The sequence below is a fragment of the Mesoplodon densirostris genome, chromosome 15 (genome assembly GCF_025265405.1).
Source record: "Mesoplodon densirostris isolate mMesDen1 chromosome 15, mMesDen1 primary haplotype, whole genome shotgun sequence".
NCBI lineage: Eukaryota > Metazoa > Chordata > Mammalia > Artiodactyla > Ziphiidae > Mesoplodon > Mesoplodon densirostris.
The window spans coordinates 46,896,353-46,918,777 of NC_082675.1; the positions used below are offsets into that span (position 1 = coordinate 46,896,353).

The window sequence follows — 22,425 nt, forward strand, 5'->3', positions numbered from 1 at the left end:
ATACCATTTTTTAAATTATTTATTTATTTGTTTTTTTAAAGTTTTTTTTATATAGACCATTTTTTTCTTTTTTCCTTTAACATCTTTATTAAAGTATAATTGCTTTACAACCAATGTAGTTTAAAATTCATCTTTCCTTATTATGAGTAAGGCTGAAATATTTTACGGGACATTTTTATTACTTTATGGTTTTTCAGGTCCATGTTCATGCTGGACTTCTTGATTTAGAAGAGCTCCAACCACAAGATGGAATTGTATAAGGAATGATTTCGATTTAGCAGTGGAGATCCCTGATGACCTTAGAGAGACAGAAACTTCATTAGGTGTTTAGGTAGAGGCAGCGTTCAAGTGGTTACCAAATGTGTGAGGCGAGGCAAGATGAGGAAGTTGGGAGAAGCTGATTCACAGAAGGGTGACGGATTACTTGGGTTCATGGGGAAGGGAAATGTAAGGGGTGTCCCCCAAGCCATTTTTATTTAGTAATGTTCCTACTCTTCTTTACACGTCTATCACACGAGGCTCACAACCACAACAAGCATCTGAGGCTAGCAGGACTTTGCACAGACATGCACATGAGCATCAGAACAGCTTAAGACCCACCAAGCCTTCCAGCCAGAATGCAGTAGGATGAGGGGGGTAGCCACAGCCACCCCACTTCTGGTCTATCCAGCTTTGAAGCTAAGGAAGGCCAACGAATGAGGACTATTCAACTTTTAGTTTATTCCCTTATATCTGCTTTCTTCTAAAAAGGAAGTGAGAACACACAGAAAGTTGTGTGTCAGTATATAAGAGCAAAGCTATTTATGGCCTGCGTCTTTTAGTACCCGTGCCTAATCATGCCTTTTCCTTCAAGGGCAATGCTTAAAAAGAAGTGTCAAAAAAAAAAGTGTCAACTTTATTAAGAATCTAAGCAAAATCCGTTCCTTTTGTCATCAAAGACATATCTTACGACCGTTATTTACTCCCTTCTTGATTTCCTCATCTGTGAACTATTACTTGCTGTGCACCCGGCCCTTTGTATGTTATTAATGTGCCCCGGGAATTTAGTTAAGGGTTTGAAGTCCCTGGAGTTCCATGGGAAAGGCATTCTAATAATAGTAACAACTACAATTTCATTAGTTAAAAATTTCAGGACTTCGTTGTAAAATGAGAGCGGTAGAGTAAGGGAAAGTACACGGATATTTCCCGCCGCCAGTTGCACTCCTCCCAGAAGGAATCCTCCCTCTGTCTGTTCTCCAGGTTCGTCCCCTTGTCCTTCAGGGTTAGGGACTAGAGCCCCAACGCCTGCGGCTCAACGTGAAAGGACACTACCCGCTTAGCCCTCTGTACTTGGTCTATGTAAATTTTGTCCTTCCAGGGGACCCAGGAAGCCCTGACTGGGGAACCTCTGATCCCACACTCTCCCAGGGGCTGCTCTCCCCGCACTGGATTCCTATGCCTTGAGGTCCCCCAAAGAGATCTCAGTCTTTCCTGCCAGGGAGGGGGGCTATCCCTTCCGAATAAGGCCACCTCCTTTTTCCCTCCTTTAAAGCGGGAAGGAAACTAGAGCTGGAGGGCTTGGCGGGGGATGCGGGAGCGGGGAGAATCTGTGTGCCTCCGAGGCGAGAGATCGGGAAAGCCATTTCCCCGAAGTTTAAGGGGAATGAAATCTCATGTGCTGACAAACAATGGAAACCATAGCAAGGACCACCGAGGGCCGGCCCATCTACTATCTTTAGGCGCAGAGGGTGGAGACAGCCCCCGCCCCAGCTCTGCCCTCCCCACTTCACTCACACACTAAGATCAAAAGGCGCCTAGTCCTTTCACCCAAGGACCTGCGATTTCGGTCGCATCCGCCCAGCGGCTCCCCTCGTCCGCGGCCGGAGCCCGGCACTGAGGTCGAAGGGACTGCCCCGCCCGGGGAGGTGCGCGAGGCGCAGAGGAGCAGCGCGGGGCGCGCGGCGCTCGCCGGCTTGTACCCAGAGGCTTCTCCTCCCCTGCGGGAGCGCTGCGCCCAGCTCGCTCTCCTCTGTCGGCCCTCCCCCCTCCCCCAGCCTACGGCACTTTTTTCAGCCAGCCCCAGGCCCAAGAACCCCCCGCATGGGCCGCCGCCACCACCGACCCCCGCTCCCAAAGTTTCCCCTCCCTCCCCCATGGGTCCGTGCGCCCAGTCGGGACCGGGGTCCGGGCAGCCACTCACCGCGAGGGTCAGCAGGAGTTGCCGGCAAAGGGCTCCGCTCGCGGAGCCTGTGGGTCGCGCTGCGGCCATGGGAGGACTCGGAGGCAGGTCACCGGCCGAGGCACCCGGAAGGCAGGGGTGGGAAGGCGCAGCCGGGCGAAGGGCCGCGGGCCAGGCGCAGGCTGGGCCGGCCGCGCGGGAGTGCGAGGCAGAGGCCGTGGCGCGCGGAGGGAGCTGCTTTTCTTCTCGGTTTTTCTGAAGCTCCTGCGTCTCACCCCAGGGGCTTTTCCTCTGACCGAGGGTGGGGTTCCAGGCGCCTCCGAAACACACCGATCGGCCCCACCTTGGTATTTTCTCAAGTCTTCATTTCTGGAAGAACGCCAACATGTGGGAACTCCCTGTCGCCGCCACCCTTTTTCTGCGCTAGGTGTTTCTCACCTACGGACGCCACCCACATGCCCCATCTCCCCACCGCCCCGGTATCTGCCTAGAGGATTAACAGCTGGCCCTGCCCAGCAAAAGCCCTGACTGTACAGACTCGGTCCCCGAGCGCGTCCTGCCGCAGGAGGGGGGGCGCTCCCGGCCCCGACTCCGCCCCGTGCGCAGCGGCCAGTTTCAGACCCGCAAAGGCCTCCTGGGAGCTGGAGAGGTCGCGTTTTGTGTCACAGCTAACTAAGGCCCGCCTATTAGAGGGTTGACCCCAGGTAGACTGTTTTATACACTCTTTGCTGGAGTTAATTTACTGCAGACATCCAAGTGCAATTCAGACAGAGGTTTCATCTGTGGCACACCTTTCTTGGGGTGTTGTTTGGTTGTTGTTGTTGTTTGTCTTTTTTTTTTTTTAACAGAAATGTCATGGCCAGTATAGCAATGATACAAGGAAATTACAATAATTAATCAATTAAAATAAGGGAATCCAGGCATCAAGGGTGAGTTACTACGGAAAATACATCTTGTAGACGTTGGTTAAATGCGGGCCTACTGATTTCCTCCAAGACCCTCCTTTGTCACAGTTAAAGCCAACCACTGACCTTCTTGTAACTTACCTCCTAAATTGGACTCCTGGACGTCTGAGATTTCTCTCTTCCCTTCCCACCATAAAAACCAGAGTTCGTGGTAAGAAAAGAAAAAGAATAGGATAAAATGTATGTTTTAGTTTGAAGTATACTTAAACTAGATGAATTATAGGAGTACTTAACCTGGAAGATTAAAATATAAAAGAGGTATGCTTGCAGCTCTTCAGAAAGCAATGAGAGGGCATTCGGAATCATCCTACACCTCTTTTCAATTACGGCTTAAACCAGGGAATTCTGACCACAAAGGAGAAACTTGTCTGTTCCATCTCATTTGGTTTGTCTCCACAGGGATGTGTGGAGAAAACTTGTTTGAAAAGCCAGCTGTGATACATTTCAGCTCTTGAAAACATGTACAGTCCTAATACCATTATACACAGAGCCAACATTATTATAATATTGACCATATACTTAAATTCAAAAGTATTGTCAAACAGTACCTGCCTTACATTCTATGTATTAGTCCCATGCTCTATTTTATTACTGAATGACATATAATGAGCTGTTCTGTTGTCTCCATACATATAAAATTTGTCATTGAACCTTTGCTTGTAAGATAAGCCTGAGTCATCAGCATGAGACTATGGTTAACATCCTTCTGTTTCCATAATTTTTTAACCCCCATGTTTTTTCCAGCAATGCTTTCATAAACACACCTCATCCTATTAATGAAGATATCATGATCTCTAGCGTGAAGCTTTCCAGAGGAAGAGAAGCAAGCTAGTTTCAGGTTTAAGAAATCTACTCAGGCTGTCGTCCTAGCCCTGGACAATAGGACATTTCCAAGCTCTTGCCTACCCCTCAACCTTTAATGCCTAAGGGTAGCTCATGTTTTTCCACATTCCAGAAAAGGGGAGAAGAGCAATTTGAAAAGAATTCGCCTTAGATATTTATTTTCATCTTTCACATTAAGTAACTGATTGAGGCTACTAAGATGGTGACTTGTTTGTTTCATTGTGATTCTTTAAACAAAGAAATGAATTATAAACTCTAAACAAGGGACCCAATTAATTTAATAAATTTAAATTAGACTATATGGCTTCTGAAATAGCTTCTTCTATACTACAATCGTGAAACAACAGGTATAAATTTGAAGAGACAATGAAATATAGGAAGATGAAATTTTTAAGTATGTCTTTTGGCTGTGAAGATGATTTTGCTGCCTTGAACTGGTTTTCCATTCTGCTATAGTAAAGAGTGCACCGGACCAAAAGTCAGGACCAAGTTCCTTTGTGTCTTGGGCCACTCATATAACCTTAGCACTCAGCACTCCTGTTTGTTAAGTAAGATAATTAAAGTAATACTAGATGCTGTCTATGGCACCTTCCACATCTAAAATTAAACTACTTAGACTCCTTGTGGCTTATTTTTGAGAAGTTGGCTGGAAATAGGTGTTCCTTTCCAAGTAGAAAGTCAGAACCAGAGTTGTCCTTAAAAAACTGAACAAACAGCAACAAACAGCAAGGCACTTGGAGCACATCTCTGCAACCTAACTTCACAGTTTTCTAATTTCAGAAACTGGAAACTGAACATATTAATGGCAACAAAAAAATACCACTTACTGATAAGTACACAGGGACAGCTCTCTTTGAGCTGCGTGATTCCACTGTTGAAGCCTGGGGAGAAGGGTCCATGTGGACACGTGATCTTTAGGGTGCCTCTATCTTGGCGTGGCCAATGACACAGAATGGAACCTCAAAGCAAAGGAAACAGACCTAAGGGGGAAAAATGAGGTTGGAGGACATTGTCTAGTTACTTTACAGGTGAAAGTGAAGAGGAAAACATCAGGTAACCATAATAAAATGAGCACAATTAGACTATTTACCTCTCAGAGTTGTTACAAGATTAAATGATGCAGAATAAAGCCTAGCATATTCTAAGAGCTCCATGAATGTTGTTTAATATGGGTATCCCTCTTCTGCCCGCTGCTACCATACCTTTACAAACCACTCATCGCCCACCCGACTTCATCCTTATGACAGTTCCCTAGTTCCTGTTCTTCCTCTTTCCTCAGGTACTGGTCTAGGTCTGAACCCCAGTGTTAATTCACTCACCACTCCCAAATCCTTCAGGCTCCGTCCCCCCAACACGACCCCCAGACCTCATCTGATTCAGAAGGATTAACTATGCAATACCAAAATGAGATGCCGCAGCTCGCACTAGTTTTGTACTTACTGAAAATTGGGACCAATTTTTTTTCAACATTTAACAAACATTTATTGAATGTCTACCGTGTATTCCCATAGTATGGTATGCATTCTTAGTATTGCAGTTAACATATTGAATAGAAATTATGTTCACTTTTTCTATTTCTCATTTTACACCGTGCACTTCTTAGGGCAAGGACCATCAGAATTCTTTTATGATGGGAGAAAAGCTTTTTAAGTGCTGCCTTGTTTGATAAATAAAATATTTATTTTTTTATTTTTTATTTTTTATTTTTTATTTTTTTCTGTACGCGGGCCTCTCACTGCTGTGGCCTCTCCCGTTGCGGAGCACAGGCTCCGGACACACAGGCTCCGCGGCCATGGCTCGCGGGCCCAGCCGCTCCGCGGCATGTGGGATCTTCCGGGATCGGGGCACGAACCCGTGTCCCCTGCATCGGCAGGCGGACTCTTAACCACTGCGCCACCAGGGAAGCCCTGATAAATAAAATATTTATTTTTTAATGCTGCCGTATTTCTTTGAAGTTCTCTTCAAAATAGTCCTTTATTGAGGAAGAGTATACTAATCAAATTCAACTTCCATTACCTTTCAAAATATATTTTTGAAATAAATAAGGGATAGAGAGTGAAATAAGCAGTCAGTTCTTATTGAAGTACTTTCACTTAAAAGACCCTCAATTAAAAAACAAGCCAATGAATGAATTCTGAGGCAGTTGTGTTGAACGTGACCGTGTCTGCTCTTGCCTTTAATAGAATGCCATTGACATGTGCCACTCTGGAGTGCTGTGAACAAATATATCCTTAAAACCACAGCATTAAAAAAAAAAAACAAACCCACAGCATTTTCAATTATTTGCTTTACTAACTAACTAGTTTGACAAGTATTTATTCAGTATCAACTATGTCTCAGGCATTTTCTCAGCCCTGGGAATGCTGTGGTGAAAAAAACAGAAAGGGCATGTGCTCGAAGGAAGGAAACGCCTAAGGAAGTACAATTGGGCTGAACAAGTACTCTCCACCTGCTATTCACCTCCTGCTGACTCTTTTGTAAAAGAAAAGACTAATCTCAAATTAAGTTCAAAATGATATATAAAGAGTGTTCTATAAGGATGAAAAATCACCGACTAAAATTCATGTGTTAAATTCTGAAACGGACCTCGGGACAGGAAACTCACTGTTTTGTGAGATCACTTCACTTAGAACATATTTGCTCTTGGCTTCTTTGACAGTCATGTCTCCTGTTTTTCCTGTTTTATTCTTCCCTTGCTGGCTGGGTCTGTGCATTCTCCTTGCCTGGATTCCTCTGCTCGACCTGACTTCTAAATATTGCCACACACTTCTACCATGGGTGTTTTGTATATGCTCTTCCCTTACCTGGAACTTTCTTCTGTCTCTGGCCTGGCCCATCCTATAAATAGCAACTTTTATTTTCTCTCCCACCAGGTCAAATCCCTCTCTGATCAGGTCAAATCTTCCTCATTAAATAGCTGCCTGTTCTTTAGAGCACTTGTCACAGTTACAATGTTAAATTTGAGTAATTATTTGATTAATATTTGTTTTTCACCAAAGACCATACATTTTCATGACTGCACTTGACCTTTTTGGTTCTCCCTATATCCCTGGCATTAACCAGCATGAATCCTGGCACATCGTAGATGCCTAATAAATAATTGTTGAATGAGTGAGTAAATGAATAAATGAATGAATGACTCCTGGGAGGTTTTTTTGGTAAGTAATTCTTTGCTTTTCTAATTTTAATGTTTATTGGCCTAATAAAATGATGTCTTGAGTCAAATTTAGCAGGGTGGGTGTTCGTAATCTGATCTCAAACATAATGGACATGTATTAGTATATTTGTTAAAATGTGAGCTGGGCCTACCTCAGCCACATTCAACTGTGAGTGTGTAGCAGTTGGGAGGGTGGAGAGTTAGATTTAATCAAGGAGTCACTTTGACAAGGAAGCATCAGCTTCCTAATTTTTGTCAGCCCAACAGGTGTAAGGGATATTTTATGATTTTAAAATGCACTTCTCTGGTTTCTTAAAATATACTTTGTAGGCTTTGGGATTCCTTTATTATAAAATGCCTGGTCATACACTTTGCCCATTTTTTTCTATTGTGCTTCCTGTCATGTGTAAGAATTCTTTGCACATTCTAGATATTATTCCCTTGTCTGTTTTAGTCATAACTAATGTATTCTCCCAATCTATCACCTATTATCTTTAATCAGGTTTAAATAGAAAGTCTGAATTTTAATGTAATCAAATGTATCTTTTAAAATTTTCTTTATGGTATATGCTTTTTGGGTGTTTTTTAAAAAATCTTTCTCCACTCCTGGGTCATATAGATGTTCTATATTGTCTTCCATTAACTTATGTCTTTGTCACCACAGGAAGTTTATCCCATCTGGAGGCCACTCTGTACATGATGTTAAGTAGGGTATCAGTTCTGTTTTTCTCTAATAAAGAATCAGTTTTCCTAACAACACCACTAAATAATTTCTTCTTTTTTCAGTGGTGTGTGCCGTCCACACTTTTAACATATATTAAGTTCCTATTTCTGCACTGGTCTCTTTCTGAATTTTAAAACTCTTTAGCCTATTTGTCTGTTCTTGTGCAAAAACCATACTGGTCAGCCTTACCTTTAAATCCTCGCTCTATGAAAACCTAGCAGTCTGATCTTGTTTAAGTCAGCTAACCTCTCCCAGCCTCAGTTTTCTTACTGGTAAAAGGAATAATAAACACCTAAACTTGGAAGTATGTTATTAATATTTTCAATGAGATAACATTTGTGATAGTATCTTGTAATGCTTGCACATAGTAGGTGCTCAGTAAATGTCTTCAACAAGCGTTTACTGAGTTTCCTCCATGTTCCAGACACTGTTTTAAGCACAAAGATCCCTGCCCTCATGGAGCTTACACTCAAATGTGGGGAGGGGAGAGAAAACAATGAACATAATGAAGAAACAAATTATATTGTACACCAAATGGCAACATAATCCGTTTTATATTGAAAATTCATATAGTGTAAGTAGTCATAGTCTTTAACACCTGCAGGGTCCAGGAAAGTAATCAAAATAAATAAGTTAGGTTGGTTGAAAAGAGCAGCCCTTTTTATTATTCTGATTTTGTGAAGATAAGAACACAAAAAATACATCTCTTTTCCTTCCTACATCTATCTTCAGAAAACAATAGTACAAGTGTCATGATAATTGGCAATTGACAGCCTTCTTATCTGAGACATAAATGGCAAGCCTCATAGGGCTCTGGCACTGGCAGAGACCCTGGGAAAGTCACTTGTCACTTCCAAGCAATTGGTGGTCTTTGGGAATATGGACTCCATGTTGCCAGACCCGCCAATTTTTCAAGCAGTCATAAATTTGCATTTGGGGTGAAATATCCTGATTTTTAATATAGCAGTTTATTCATATTTTTTTCAACTGTAAAAGCTTCTCCTCTCCTCCCCCCAAACCCCCCAAAATTTGCAGGCCACATACAGTTTAAGGAAGTAATCAGGTTTAAATCTCTGAAAAAAACTGAGGTTTTATTTATGTCACTTTTAAAATAAGCTTTAGTTCTTCAGTATTTTGTAAAATTTGGTATGTGAAAGAGTGTGAGCCACTCAAACTATTATATAGTCCACTATTTTTTTTAATTGGAGTATAGCTGTTTTAGAATGTTGTGTTAGTTTCTGCTGTACAACGAAGTGAATCAGCTATATGTATACATATATCTCTTCCCTCTTAGACCTCCCTCCCACCCCCCATCCCACCCATCTATGTCATCACAAAGCACTGAGCTGAGCTCCCTGTGCTATACAGCAGGTTCCCACTGGCTATTTATTTTACACATGGTAGTGTATATATGTCAATCCTAATCTCCCAATTCATCCCACCCTCCCCTTCTACCCCCCTCCCTGTCCACATGTCTGTTCTCTATGTCTGCGTCTCTATTCCTGCCCTGCAAATCATTATATACTGAATAAATATTTTGCTAAGAATCTTACTGACCTGGGGCAGGAAACACTGGTTAAGAATAAGAAACAATATTCCTCCTGCATATTTGCCCCCAGATTACCTCCTATCATTATTAAACCTCTTCCTTAGTTACAGTGCCCTGATTTTGTTCAGCTGATAAACCACATTTCTCACTCTCTATTGCAGCTAGGGATGGACAAGTGACTAAGTTCTCCCAAGGATATGTAGGCAGGAATTGTTGGAGGGAGCTTCTGGAAACGCTCCCTAAAAAGAAAGTCTTCCTCCTTCCTCTTTTTTTCCTGCCTCAGACTCAGATGTGATAGCTGGAGTTGCATGAGCCATCTTGTGATTTTGAAGCAATTTGTAATTTGCTTCACAAACCATCTTGTGATTTGTGAAGCAAAGGATGGTTGAGCAGAATAAGTGAAGGCTCCTGGGACATTGATGATATTAAGAAGCCCCTGTAAGTCCAAGACTCTGAACTTGTTTTACATTAGTGAAAACGAACTTTTGCCTATTTAAACCACTTTATAAGAAATTGATTCTTTACAAGAAATTGATTAAATTAAGAGATAATTAAGAGCTAGAGTGAACTGGTTGTAGTTCTATGTGGGATGTTGGATGGGGGAGGGCAGAGGGGGAAGAGTCAAGGGTGATGCCCAGGGTTCTGGCTTTGGCTACTGGGCGACAATGTGCCCTGAGCAGGCAGGATCAGGTGGTTTATGATGTCTAAATAAATAAGTAAGCCACTTTATTTCTGTCACCAAGTAGTCTAATACAAGTCCTGAGATCTTTTTTTTTTTTTTTTTTTTTTTTTTTGCGATACGCGGGCCTCTCACTGTTGTGGCCTCTCCCGTTGCGGAGCACAGGCTCCGGACGCGCAGGCTCAGCGGCCATGGCTCACGGGCCCAGCCACTCCGCGACATGTGGGATCTTCCCAGACCGGGGCACGAACCCGTGTCCCCTGCATCGGCAGGTGGACTCTCAACCATGGCGCCACCAGGGAAGCCCCTGAGATCATTTTTAAAATACCTTTTTATATAGCCTCTAATGTGGACGAGCAGAATTCCAACTAAGTTAATAGGCATGTGGAATCACCATTTGTCATACAGCAAAACAATAAAATTGTCTTCTTTGTCACCTGCTAAAACCTCCTCAACTTCCTGTGTTTGTTAAACTCACCTTTACTCATTTTGAAGTCTAGTTGAATTGGCATAAGAAATATTTTAGACTGTGATGTAATTTGTTGGATTAATTAATAGGAAAATAAATTGTATTTGCTTTTATTTACCTATATATTAATTAACTGAAAAATGTGATCATGCCTCAGACTATTAGAATGCAACCAAACATTGAATCCCTCAGACTTAAGGGAACACATCCATTTGATCACACAATTTATAGGGACAGAGACTGAAGCAGTGGAAATAGTATGCTAAATCTTAAAAGGTGTGTTTTAAAATTAGGGAAGATGTTTTCATTGAAATTTTTAATTTAATGCATCAATTAAATACTAAATGCCATGTATATATACTATTGACACACACAAAATGAACAAACAAACAAAAACTCTTGTCAAGCACAGGTGTAAGGGAGAGCACAGTGATGACTGAAACATAATCGCTGCATTGAAGAACGTCAGTTTGGCTTATAAAACCAACAAATAAAATCCTTTTTATAGTTGAGGGGATTGAAGTAAATGAGCTTCAATGACTTGATAAAGATCATACAACAAGTTAATAGAAAAGTCCAGACTGTCTCACTCCTAGACCCATGCCTTCTGACAAAATCAGGCTTCTGACTTCAGGGAGAACAGAAAAGAATATTTTCAAGTAAAGAAAAGGTACACCTTTTTGACTTCCATTAAATAATTAATACTTCATTTTGCCTTGAGACTGTTTAGAGAACACAGAACTATCTTCAAGAACAATCATTTTTGAAATCTTAGCCAAAAGAAAATGAGTTCCCAAGGCAGATTAAGTTGATTGAATCATGACTTAAGTAAAACAATTATTTCCATCCAGTCTCTGTTCTCTCCCTATATCAGATTAGACTAGCTACATTTAACAGAAAATCTAAAATTTCATTGCTTAAACACAGAAAGGTTTAGTCACTCAAGTGGACAGGTCCAGAGGCAGGAAGACCAGGACAGGTTTGGAGGCTCCACAAAGTCACAAGGGATTTAGGCTCCTTCTATCTTGATGCTCCACCATTCTCAACAAATGGCTCATGGTTTCCAATCTGAAGCATCATAAGATGGCTGCTTGAGCACCAGCCATCACATCTGTGTTCTAGCAATCATGAAATTCAATTGAGGAATGCAAAAAACAAAATAAAACAAAACAAAAACAAACATAAAAACATCTTCCAGCTGAATCAGCTCCTTTAAAACACCTACTCAGAAATTTCATACACAGCAATTCACTTTCTTCTCGTTGACCAGAATCTAGGACACATCACACTTAGTTCAAGGGATTGGGAAATAATGGTCTGTTAGTGAGACCCATAGCCATTCTGAATGAAATCAAGGTCCATCTCTAAGAAATAGCTAGGTTAGGGGATAGTTGGTAAACAACCAGAAGTCTCTGTTACAACTGTCACAAAATATCAAGGGACATGTGTTTGTCAGTGGCAAGTGTCCCCTTGATATTTAACTTCAAATGTATTTAATATTAAAATATCAATACCAAATTCATATTTAATTTTAATAATTATTTGTTATCTATTTAATATTAATAACACATAAATATTAGATTAAGATAACTCTGAAAATTTGTCTTCATTTCCTTCTGCCTGATTTCCCAGTCTGAAATGAAAAGAAATAATCATGACAGAATATGGTTACTCAGTGAAACACAGCTGGTTCTGACAGCTTCCTAGCCACACCTATGATATTCAAAGTCAGCTACACCCAGAAAAATAAAAGCTTAAAAACGTACATGGTGATGAACTGGCTCAGTAAGAAAAGAATACGTCAAGTCATCTATTTGCCAAAATGATCTCAGGATACTGCGAGTGTGTTGCTTAAACTATCCAGGTTATTCAGGTTGGTTTTTAAACATAATTTAGTAAATTTGTTGGATAGACCCTGACCAAAAATAATGCCAAAATGTGATTTTTTCCCTCAATTATGGGTTGGCAAAATATATTCACTAAGTAAAATGACAGTGAGTATGCCATGTACCTAAATTTGGTTACCCTATGTGCCATTGTATGCCCTCCAATATATGCAATCATAAGGTACAAAGTATACAGAGAGTCAGTTACAGTTATTCAGGTACAGAAGAACACAGAGTAGGGTGGGAGATTCTGCTGTGTGGGTGAACAGAAGAGATGTGGCCTTGAATTGGGGTCACCAGGTGAGCCGGGACAAATTTCCTTACCATTTGGCAGCCGTAGACCTGCTGCCTGAGCCTACCAGTGTACTCACTCTAATTGGCTAATTGTGTTGTTCATCTATTAGTTTTTGCAGGTTCTAACCAAGGGATCATCTATACAGTGCTTGTCAAATTTCATGTACAAAGGGATCTCCTGGGAGAGCTTGTTGAAATGCAGATTCTGATTCAATAGGTCTGGGGTGGGACCTGAATCCACTTTCTTCACCTGCTGTCAGGTGTTATAAACAGCACTGAGTAGCAAAGACCTAGTACAGAGGTGAACTTGTACACTGGGAACACCTGCAAGGCCTCCCCCACAGACTTTTTTATTCAGTGGATCTGAGAAGAGACCCAAGAATTAGCCTTTCTGGCACATTCCCAGGTGATGCTGATGCTTCTGGTCCAGGAATCACACTTCAAGAACCACTGATTTAGAATTTCGTTATGGATCTCAAAGAGGTGGAAAATATGGTGGATGTAGAATAGTAAACTAACTCTCTTATAGAATGCCTACAATGGGCAAAAGGTCTTTGTGAAGTTGGATTTTACATTTTATGTAAATGAACCATATAAATGTCATCCACTCTTAATTCCTAAGCTTTCTACATATTTTAAGAGAGACAAAGTCAAAATAAGAAAATTCTTTCATTTCCACTTTGGATTAGAGGGTTCCTTTTAGTTTTCCTTGAACTATACCCGGCAGAAAATAATTCTATGTGAATTTTTGGTATGAATTCTAGGTAAAAATTCAGGTATCTCAAAGGAAGCCTTGAAATTTCCTTTTAATAATAATTCCATGTTATAGCATTTAATGGTCCCTAAACATGGACAAATAAAAACACTCCACAATTACAGGTATTCATTGTTGTACTGTGACAACTAAATTTTTAAAAATTTGAAATCTTATGTATCCTCAGACCAAATACAGAGGAAGGTCATACTTATTTTTAATTGTTTTTTCCTCTAAAGTTAGTAAATAAACAACGTCTAACTCCATAGATTGATTTTATAAAGGGCATTTTATTCCTATCAATCAAAAAACTTTAAGTAAAGATTTTAAAATAACTTGATCTATCCACATGAAATGCATATTATAAATATACTTTGCACATAACATTTCTTACACAATTATTCTATCTATATATTTGAAAGTGGCTATTATTTTATTGGTAGTGGAAAGGATTTGAGATCAAGTGTGGTTTTTATTTTTTATGCAACACTATCCTTTCAAAGAGTTTTTTAAAACTATGCTCACTTAAATTTACTGGGCCCTACAAAGTATACAAGGATCTATCCATTCTTTTTTTTTTTTTAATTTTTATTGGCGTGTAGTTGCTTTATCCATTCTTAGTAGTGCTTTCTCATGCTATACGTAGTACTCTTTTCTTTAACCTAATTATATAGAAAGACAAAGGCAGTTTCTGGTCAAATAAAATGTTCCTTAACATTTATTAGAAAAGTAGATAAAGGCAGCAGAAACATGTAACAATATACATAATTTGTTTCATTGCCCTAATCTAATTGAGGATTTTCAACTAGTACAGGACTTTTATAACTAACGCACACCAAAATGGAGTTAGCTTTTCCTCTATGATAATAAAAATCCTCAACTCTAGAACATCTATTGTGAACATTTCCCAAATAACATAGCATATTCCATTTTCTATGAGTAAACATATGCATAGATATCAAATTTTACAAAATATTTTTAATAAACCTAGGAGGAATTAAAAGCTCAGCAAAGTTAAGGAGGTATTTAACAAAGCTCATTTATAACAATTATATCAATTTTCATCTGTCTTGGTGTTTCCATGGAATTTTTTCACATGAAATAGTTTGAGATCTTGATCAAGATAAGAAAGTTTAATTATATATTTTCCCTAACTATAGATTTAATTCTTGAAAACAATTCAGAATGATTAACTTACTGACAATTAATTAACAGACAATTAACTTACATGAAATAATCCATCAAATACAATGTTCTGTTAACAAACTAAATTTGTAAACAGTTCATCAGAGTTTCATAAATTTCATTGATCATACAATTAACATTTAATTTTTTTTTTTTTTTTTTTTTTTGTGTGTGTGTGTTACGCGGGCCTCTCACTGTTGTGGCCTCTCCCATTGCGGAGCACAGGCTCCGGACGCGCAGGCTCAGTGGCCATGGCTCACTGGCCCAGCCGCTCCGCGGCACGTGGGATCCTCCCGGACCAGAGCACGAACCCTGTCCCCTGCACTGGCAGGCGGGCTCTCAACCACTGCGCCACCAGGGAAGTCCAACATTTAATTTTGAGTGTAAATAAAGAATGACTTTGAACTTCCTAAATAAACCAAAAGGCATCATAGTTCCTCTGTGAGATAAATTTTAACATTTTTGTTGTTGTTTTGTTTTTTTGTTTTTGCGGTACACGGGGCTCTCACTGTCGTGGCCTCTCCCATTGCGGAGCACAGGCTCCGGACGCGCAGGCTCAGCGGCCATGGCTCACGGGCCCAGCCGCTCTGCGGCACGTGGGATCTTCCCAGACCGGGGCACAAACCCGTGTCCCCTGCATCGGCAGGTGGACTCTCAACCACTGCGCCACCAGGGAAGCCCCTCTAATAAATTTGGTTATAATTTTAGAGTGTCTTCTCTTGCTGATTGAGAAATCAGCCTTTGCCCTTTAATTGTATTTTATGTTCAGATACAAATTTTCTCTTTCATTCTTAAATTTAAGAAATATGAAGACATAAACAAACATGTAAGTTAATGTTCGACTAGTGAGTTTTAATTGCTTAGCAAACATACTGCATCTACATTCAAGAATATAACTTAACACGTTATTATTATATATTTCCAAAATTTTAATATTATATTTTAAAATTTCAAAACTGGTATCATTGTCAGAGTAACATGTACATCAAATAACAGATATCCAGAAATTGCATTACTCTCCAAAATTATTTTACTGACAATAGCTATAAAAATGGACACCTTGGGCTTCCCTGATGGCGCAGTGGTTGAACGTCTGCCTGCCGATGCAGGGGGCAGGGGTTCGTGCCCCGGTCTGGGAAGATCCCACATGCCGCGGAGCGGCTGGGCCCGTGAGTCATGGCCGCTGAGCCTGCACGTCCGGAGCCTGTGTTCCGCAACGGGAGAGGCCCCAACAGTGAGAGGCCCGCATACCGCAAAAAAAAAAAAAAAAAAAAAAAAAAAAAAGGACACCTTTTAGGGCTTCCCTGGTGGTGCAGTGGTTGAGAGTCCGCCTGCCGATGCAGAGGACTTAGGTTCATGGCCCAGTCCGGGAAGATCCCGCATGCCTCGGAGCGGCTGGGCCCGTGAGCCATGGTCGCTGAGCCTGCGCGTCCGGAGCCTGTGCTCCGCAACGGGAGAGGCCACGACAGTGAGAGGCCCGCGTATCGCAAAAAAAAAAAAAAAAAAAAAAAAAAAAAGGACACCTTTTAAAATATAATCTTACTTATTAAAACTACTTTTTTTTTCTGCTCTAATATCCAACTTCATATCAAGAAACACCTTTACTTAGAAACTGACTAAGAATAAGGAGACTAATCACAAAATTTAAGAAAATCAGATACTCATTTGTTTCAAAAGTTAACCAACTAATAGATAAAAAAAATTATTTTTGTCTGAACAAGAAATATCCTTGTGATATATACAGTTAATGTTTATAAATCTATAGAGTTTGGCACAAAACACTATTAAAATATTATTTAAATATATGGTTTCTTTCTAAATTAATAAAATATAATGTCCTATTAAAATGCTATATATTCAAAATAGTTTATTAACTCATGTTTTCATTTTTTTATCCACCACCATTCAAGTAATGTTTGGTAAGAATTGCATTAATAGATTTCAATTTTTTAACATATATATGCCAGACACTTTTTCTGATTTAACATTTTTTGAAAGTGATTACCAACGCAGCCTGAATATTAAGTTCCGGGTTAGATAGTCATTCAATCTTTAGCATAATCAAAGGGCTAAGCACTGTGTATCAGGGTTGTAAGCCTAATGCCTGCTGGGCTAGTTCCCCAAATGCTTGAAGATAGTGGGCGTGTGTCACACTAGAGAGAGCATGTCCTTGCCAAGGTATTTATATTTTTAAAAAGTAATAATACATCATGGTGGGCAAACAAAACACATTTGTGGGTTTCAGTCAACCCATGGGCATCAAGGCTGCAATTCTTTCATGGAAATCCTCTCATGTGATCCTTCAAAAAAAATCTCAGAGGCTCAAATTGCTGTGAGCTTGCTCTGGTCCATGTCTTTCCAACAATTCTAGAACCTGTAGGAACCTGATGATGCATCCACATGGACAGAGATCTCAGGATCGAGCTGGGAGCACCTCCGGAGGGTGAAAAATATAGTGGGAGATGAACCTTATTCACCAGTTGGAGACTGTATCAAAGAATGTTTAAAAAATCCTTCAGCACAGAGCCATGCAGATAGAGGAAGCAATTCTCTTGCACCAAAGACAATATTTCTAAAAGCATAATTGTCCCCAAAACTGTGAAGAAAATATATAATTTTCATCTAAAATAAAAATGTACTTTTCACTAGCTCCCCCGTATACTCTTCCAGAGCATACCAAGTAACATAAGTTTTCAAATAGAAGGTGCAAGACAGCACATAGTACAGTCCTAGAAAGGGCAATATGTAAATGCATATAAATGGAAATTAATAAATGAAACATTTATTTCTAGAGAACATGGAAGTTATCTCAGACAAGGAGAATTAGAGGGAGCTTCGTATTTATAGTATCCTTATCTATATGACTGGAAGTTTACCTCCAATAAACAAACACTTTAGCAGATGCTGCTGTCATTTTACATTCAATAAACTCCTACATATGCATCGTAGATGTTACTCTATTAAAAGGCACATTTATTTCTTTACACACTAGGGTCCTAAATTTGGGTTCCAGATGATCTAGAAACTCAAGTCCCTCTTCTTCCGGCAGATCCCTGTAGCAGCCAACGGAGCCGGCCACAGACTCTTTTCCTTCGTAGTTATAGGAGTGAACGTAGTCTTCAGAATGTTTATGCTCCTCGTCTTTTCCACACAGATACACCTTCTGTTTTGAAAAGGCACATTTTATTATTTTTTAAAAAACACCTAAATGTATTAGCATAAAAATAATGTCTTTGATTTACCTATTACTGTTTAATTTTTAATCAGAGTGTGTCCTCTAATGGATCCCTACACATAAAAAATGCACATGGGGGCTTCCCTGGTAGCTCAGTGGTTGAGAGTCCGCCTGCCGATGCAGGGGACACGGGTTCGTGCCCCGGTCCAGGAAGATCCCACGTGCCGTGGAGCGGCTGGGCCCGTGAGCCATGGCCTCTGAGCCTGCACATCTGGAGCCTGTGCTCCACAACGGGAGAGACCACAACAGTGAGAGGCCCGCGAACAGCAAAAAAAAAAAAAAAAAAAAAAGCAAATGATTGGTCTGTATTATATTCATTATTAAAGCAGAGCAAATATATAAATGCTCCTACTGAACACATTGACGAAAACAAAAGCTCCACATACATCACACAACTAGTTTACAATTTCCCATTTAAACATGAGATTGTATAACTGAAATGTATCTCTGCAACTTTTTCACATATTTGGGGGAAACCAAAATAAGCTATGATTCTTATGTTTATACACTATTATATACCTATAATAATATAATACATTAACTGGCTAATATTAATCTATGTTGATTGATCTGAGCATAAAACAAGGAGCTAAAACCCCACATAAAAGCTTAACGATCTATCTGGTTGAGGGCGATAGTCAAGATTTCATAACCACATGGAGGATTCAACATACTAAAAATATTTATAATTTGTGATCTGCACAGTACTCCATAACAAATATTTCACTCTAGGTGATTTTCCTGGCAACTTTTAGGGAAGAAGCTATCAGTTTTTTTACACGTCCTAAAGTATAAAATGCCTACATATTCCACTCCTAGATCAAGTTTTGTAAACCTTATTTTAAAAATTGAACTTTACAAAATCGTTTTTCTCTTTGGTTTTGGACCTAACACCCATCTATCTCTATGATAATTTAACATGAAAAGGTGATGAGCTCCAGATGTAGGAGGAGGAAAACTTTGGGGAAATCCTGATTTATAAGTAGTGTACTTTCATATAATATGAACTTGAAGACACTGGCACTTACTTCACCAAGCCGAGGTTGGGTGAAGCTGTGCCAGTCGTTGTATATGTATCTGCTGGTATTCGTCACTCCTTGTCTTACACCCTTGACAGATTCCAAGGTCTGATGTCTGCCTCCTTTGATGGGGTCCAAAGTGTAGTAGCCTTTGACCACCTCAAAACTTTGATGTGTTTTGACTCCCTGGCCACCAAGTGCGCTAACAGACATTCTTGTGTCACAGATGTTGGATTTCTGTGTGGGGAGTCTAATATTTGCTTCCTAAAATGAATAAATCAGATTGAAACTAACAATTTTCTTTCACTTATTTCCCACCATGGGCAAATCACTTAACTGCTGTGCCTCTCTGTTCCCCATGCATGAAATCAGGATAATAATAGTACCCGTATCATAGGTGTTATAAGTTAAATTGTATCCCCTCCCCACAACAAAATTCATATGTTGAAGTCCCAACCCTCAGTGCCTCAGAATGTGGTCTTATTTGAAGATAGGGTCGTTATAGATGTAATTAGTTAAATTAAGATAAGGTCATACTCAGTTAAGGTGGGTCCCTAATCCAAAAGGGAATAGTTGGACACAGACACACACACATACAGAATGCCATATGAAGACTTGATTTATGCTGTCACAAGCCAAGGAACTATCAGAAGCTAGGAGAGAAGACTGGAACAGAATCTTAGCACCTCCAGAGAGAGATGGTTCTGTGAATACCTTGATGTCTTAATTTCTAGCCTTCAGAATTGTGAGACAATAAGTTTCAACTGTTTAAGTTACTCAGTTTGCGGTGTTTTGTTATTGCAGCCCTAGGAAACTAATACAGTAGAATTATGAAGTTTAAGTGAATTAATACATGCAGGGCACTTGGAGCTCTGCTTGGCATAATAAGTGCTCAGTAAGCATTAGCTGTTATTATTATTACTATTTTACATAATAATCAACTGTCATCATTGAACCACCATACAAAGCAAAGTGAAATCTGATTTACCATCACTTCTTCTCTGGGTGCTTCAGTATTTGATACAATTAAGTTTTGCTTGGCTACATCTTCTGGAAAACATTTCTTTACTGTACTCTTAGCAGTAACACAGATACATGTAAACAAAATACCTAAAAAATAAAAATATATAAGTAAAATAGCATTTTTTCATGCTGGTATATATTAATTCATTTGAATCATTTGATTTGTTTTAAAGTTTCTTCAGAGAACTTTAAAAAAATTGTTCCATAAATTGAGATCTCTTTGGATCATAAAATTTAAAACAGAATATTAACAAATGTATTAGTATACAGACCAGCTCTGTCTTAGTGAGGTTATGTTATTAGGCTAAATAAGATACAAATCAATAAAAAGGAAGAAAGATGAAGTGAACATAGTTTATTAATAGCTCTCTTCCCAGGTCCAGAATTAAATGCTTTCCTTATTTCCTCCACCCTGAAATAGTAACTTCATTTGATTGGAATTTAAGCTAGTATTATTGGTATTTAAAATCCACAGAGAACAACTCAAAGATCTTAGAGTCACAAAACAAAGAACATTAGGCATAAATCAAACAGGAAAGGCAATTATGTAAAATCAGTGCCTGGCTTTGAAAGTGTACATCAAGTGCTAAGAGGAATATCCAGTTTAACCTGAAACACAAATAAATGAACACAGACAAAGTAAAGACTATGGGAAAAGTTTGTAAATGCAAATAGGCTGTATGTAGTCAAATAGATTGTTAAAAAAAGAAAAAAGGGAGGAAGGAAGGGGAAAGGAGCAAACAAAGGAAAGAGGAGAGAGAGGAAGAGAGGGAGGGAGGAAGGAAGGAGGGAAGCCTGGGTAATGATTTCCATCACTTTTGCACCTCCAAAAACCAGTTTGCAGAATGCAAAATCTTAGGATTCTTTGCATCCATTACTTTTCCTCAGTGGCTCACCATATGACCATTTCTCCCACGTTGGAGTCTTATTAAGATGTATGCTAAATCACTTCATTAATATACATTAATAATGAGCATAAACATCTAAGTAAATTTTGAAACTACTCTTTTCACTAACTCTTTCTGTGCATTCACTATATGAACGTGGCTGGTTGAGAGACTATAATATTTTGTACGGGAGAGAATCTTAACATTAATTTTATCCAATCTCTTCACTTCACACATGGAAAAAAGCACTTAAAGAAGAGGAAATGATTTACCCAGTGTCTCACAGCTAATTCTTGGAAGAACTAAGGCTATAGTTCTGAAAATTACTTTAAATTTAATCTGCTCTTACTGATAGGTTTATTCATCTATGACTCAGTACCCCAAGCCATAGAGTTCACGCAAGATTTTTAAAAGGACACATTTATCAAAGGCTATAAATGTCACTGATGTAAAGAACTGCCATATGTTTTAAAAAATATTAGATAACATTTCAGCTAACACATTCTAGATAATTATACTTACATGACAACAATGCAGAACCCAACACCATGTCAAGAATAGCCCATCTTCCAAGTATTGCATTTGATCGCCTTGCATCTCTCGGAACTTTAGTAGTCATTCTACATTCAGATGGAATTGTACAGTCACATACTCTCACTGATAACATGTGTTCTGCAGAAACACCATGTCTATCTTTTATTTGGAGAGGCACAGAATAATAGTTATAATCAAGATTTTGCAGTCCACGAAGAATGGCAGTTTTACCTATGTGAAAAAAAGACAGATTTTGATTTCTTGAAAAGCCAGGAAAATTAACTGACATTGCTCTATGCTTACCTATACTATTCTATATTTAATATATTATTCAAATATTATATTAAAATGGATTTGTATGTTTTCTTAAAGATATTCAGAACAAGAGTCTAAACATAAGTATATTATTCATTGTTTTAAAAAACAAGGTATTATCCTTTTTCTGGGATCAATAAAATAATTTACTAAAATTAATATTTATTTATTATAATGAACTAAGGTGAAAATCGAGACCACCATCTTAAGTTCCTATTGATTAGAAGGTTTAGCATAACTACATACCATCCGTTAATGTCTCTATTGTCCAAAGTTTGCTGGCAGAATTATCGAGAATGAATTGAAAACGTGGCCCATTATCAGGTCCATCTTGATCTACAGGTTTGAGAACAGCAAAATCCTTATCATGCCGACAAATTGTCACTTCTTTTCCAATTTGTGGTGAGTGATCATTATCATCTTCCAAAAGAACTACTAATGTTCCAGTGCAAGATCTGTTATATAAGAAAAACAAAAAATAGGATACTTCTTCACTTAAAGTTTATTTTCAACAATCTCTATGATGTACAGTTGACATCTGCTTTCTACTAGTTGTCTGAACTGGAATTTCATACACTTTCTGAACCACAAATAGCATTGCTACCAGTACAAAATAGTGACATTACTCTTCCTTGGAGATTGGTAGCTGTATCAGATGATATCTTGAGGTGCTTTTTAAAACTGAAAGGTATGAGATTATAAGTAATGTCACTAAGGAATAACCAGTTAAGAAGAAAATTGATTTCTTA

At 39.2% G+C, this 22,425-nt stretch overlaps 2 protein-coding genes across 4 annotated transcripts in view; both read right to left on the reverse strand.

Moving 5' to 3' along the window:
* DSC2 (desmocollin 2) overlaps nucleotides 1-2,520 on the reverse strand; it is a 32,079-nt gene extending 29,559 nt beyond the window's left edge. Inside the window, exons 1-2 of one of the 3 annotated variants that reach the window (XM_060118259.1) lie at nucleotides 2,180-2,249; nucleotides 183-298 (exon numbers count right to left, since the gene is read on the reverse strand). In XM_060118259.1, coding sequence (XP_059974242.1) covers nucleotides 183-209 — 27 coding nt within the window. In that variant the 5' untranslated portion in view covers nucleotides 210-298; nucleotides 2,180-2,249. Of the gene's footprint in view, nucleotides 1-182; nucleotides 299-2,179 lie in introns of all 3 variants that reach the window. The other 2 variants (XM_060118261.1, XM_060118260.1) reach the window with 2 other exon arrangements.
* A 125-nt stretch (nucleotides 2,521-2,645) lies between these two features.
* The window catches only part of LOC132502488 (desmocollin-1-like), a 36,523-nt gene continuing 16,743 nt past the window's right edge, over nucleotides 2,646-22,425 (reverse strand). Inside the window, 6 exon segments of the mRNA XM_060118362.1 lie at nucleotides 2,646-2,841; nucleotides 17,600-17,826; nucleotides 18,927-19,181; nucleotides 19,906-20,027; nucleotides 21,350-21,592; nucleotides 21,923-22,131. Coding sequence (XP_059974345.1) covers nucleotides 2,646-2,841; nucleotides 17,600-17,826; nucleotides 18,927-19,181; nucleotides 19,906-20,027; nucleotides 21,350-21,592; nucleotides 21,923-22,131 — 1,252 coding nt within the window.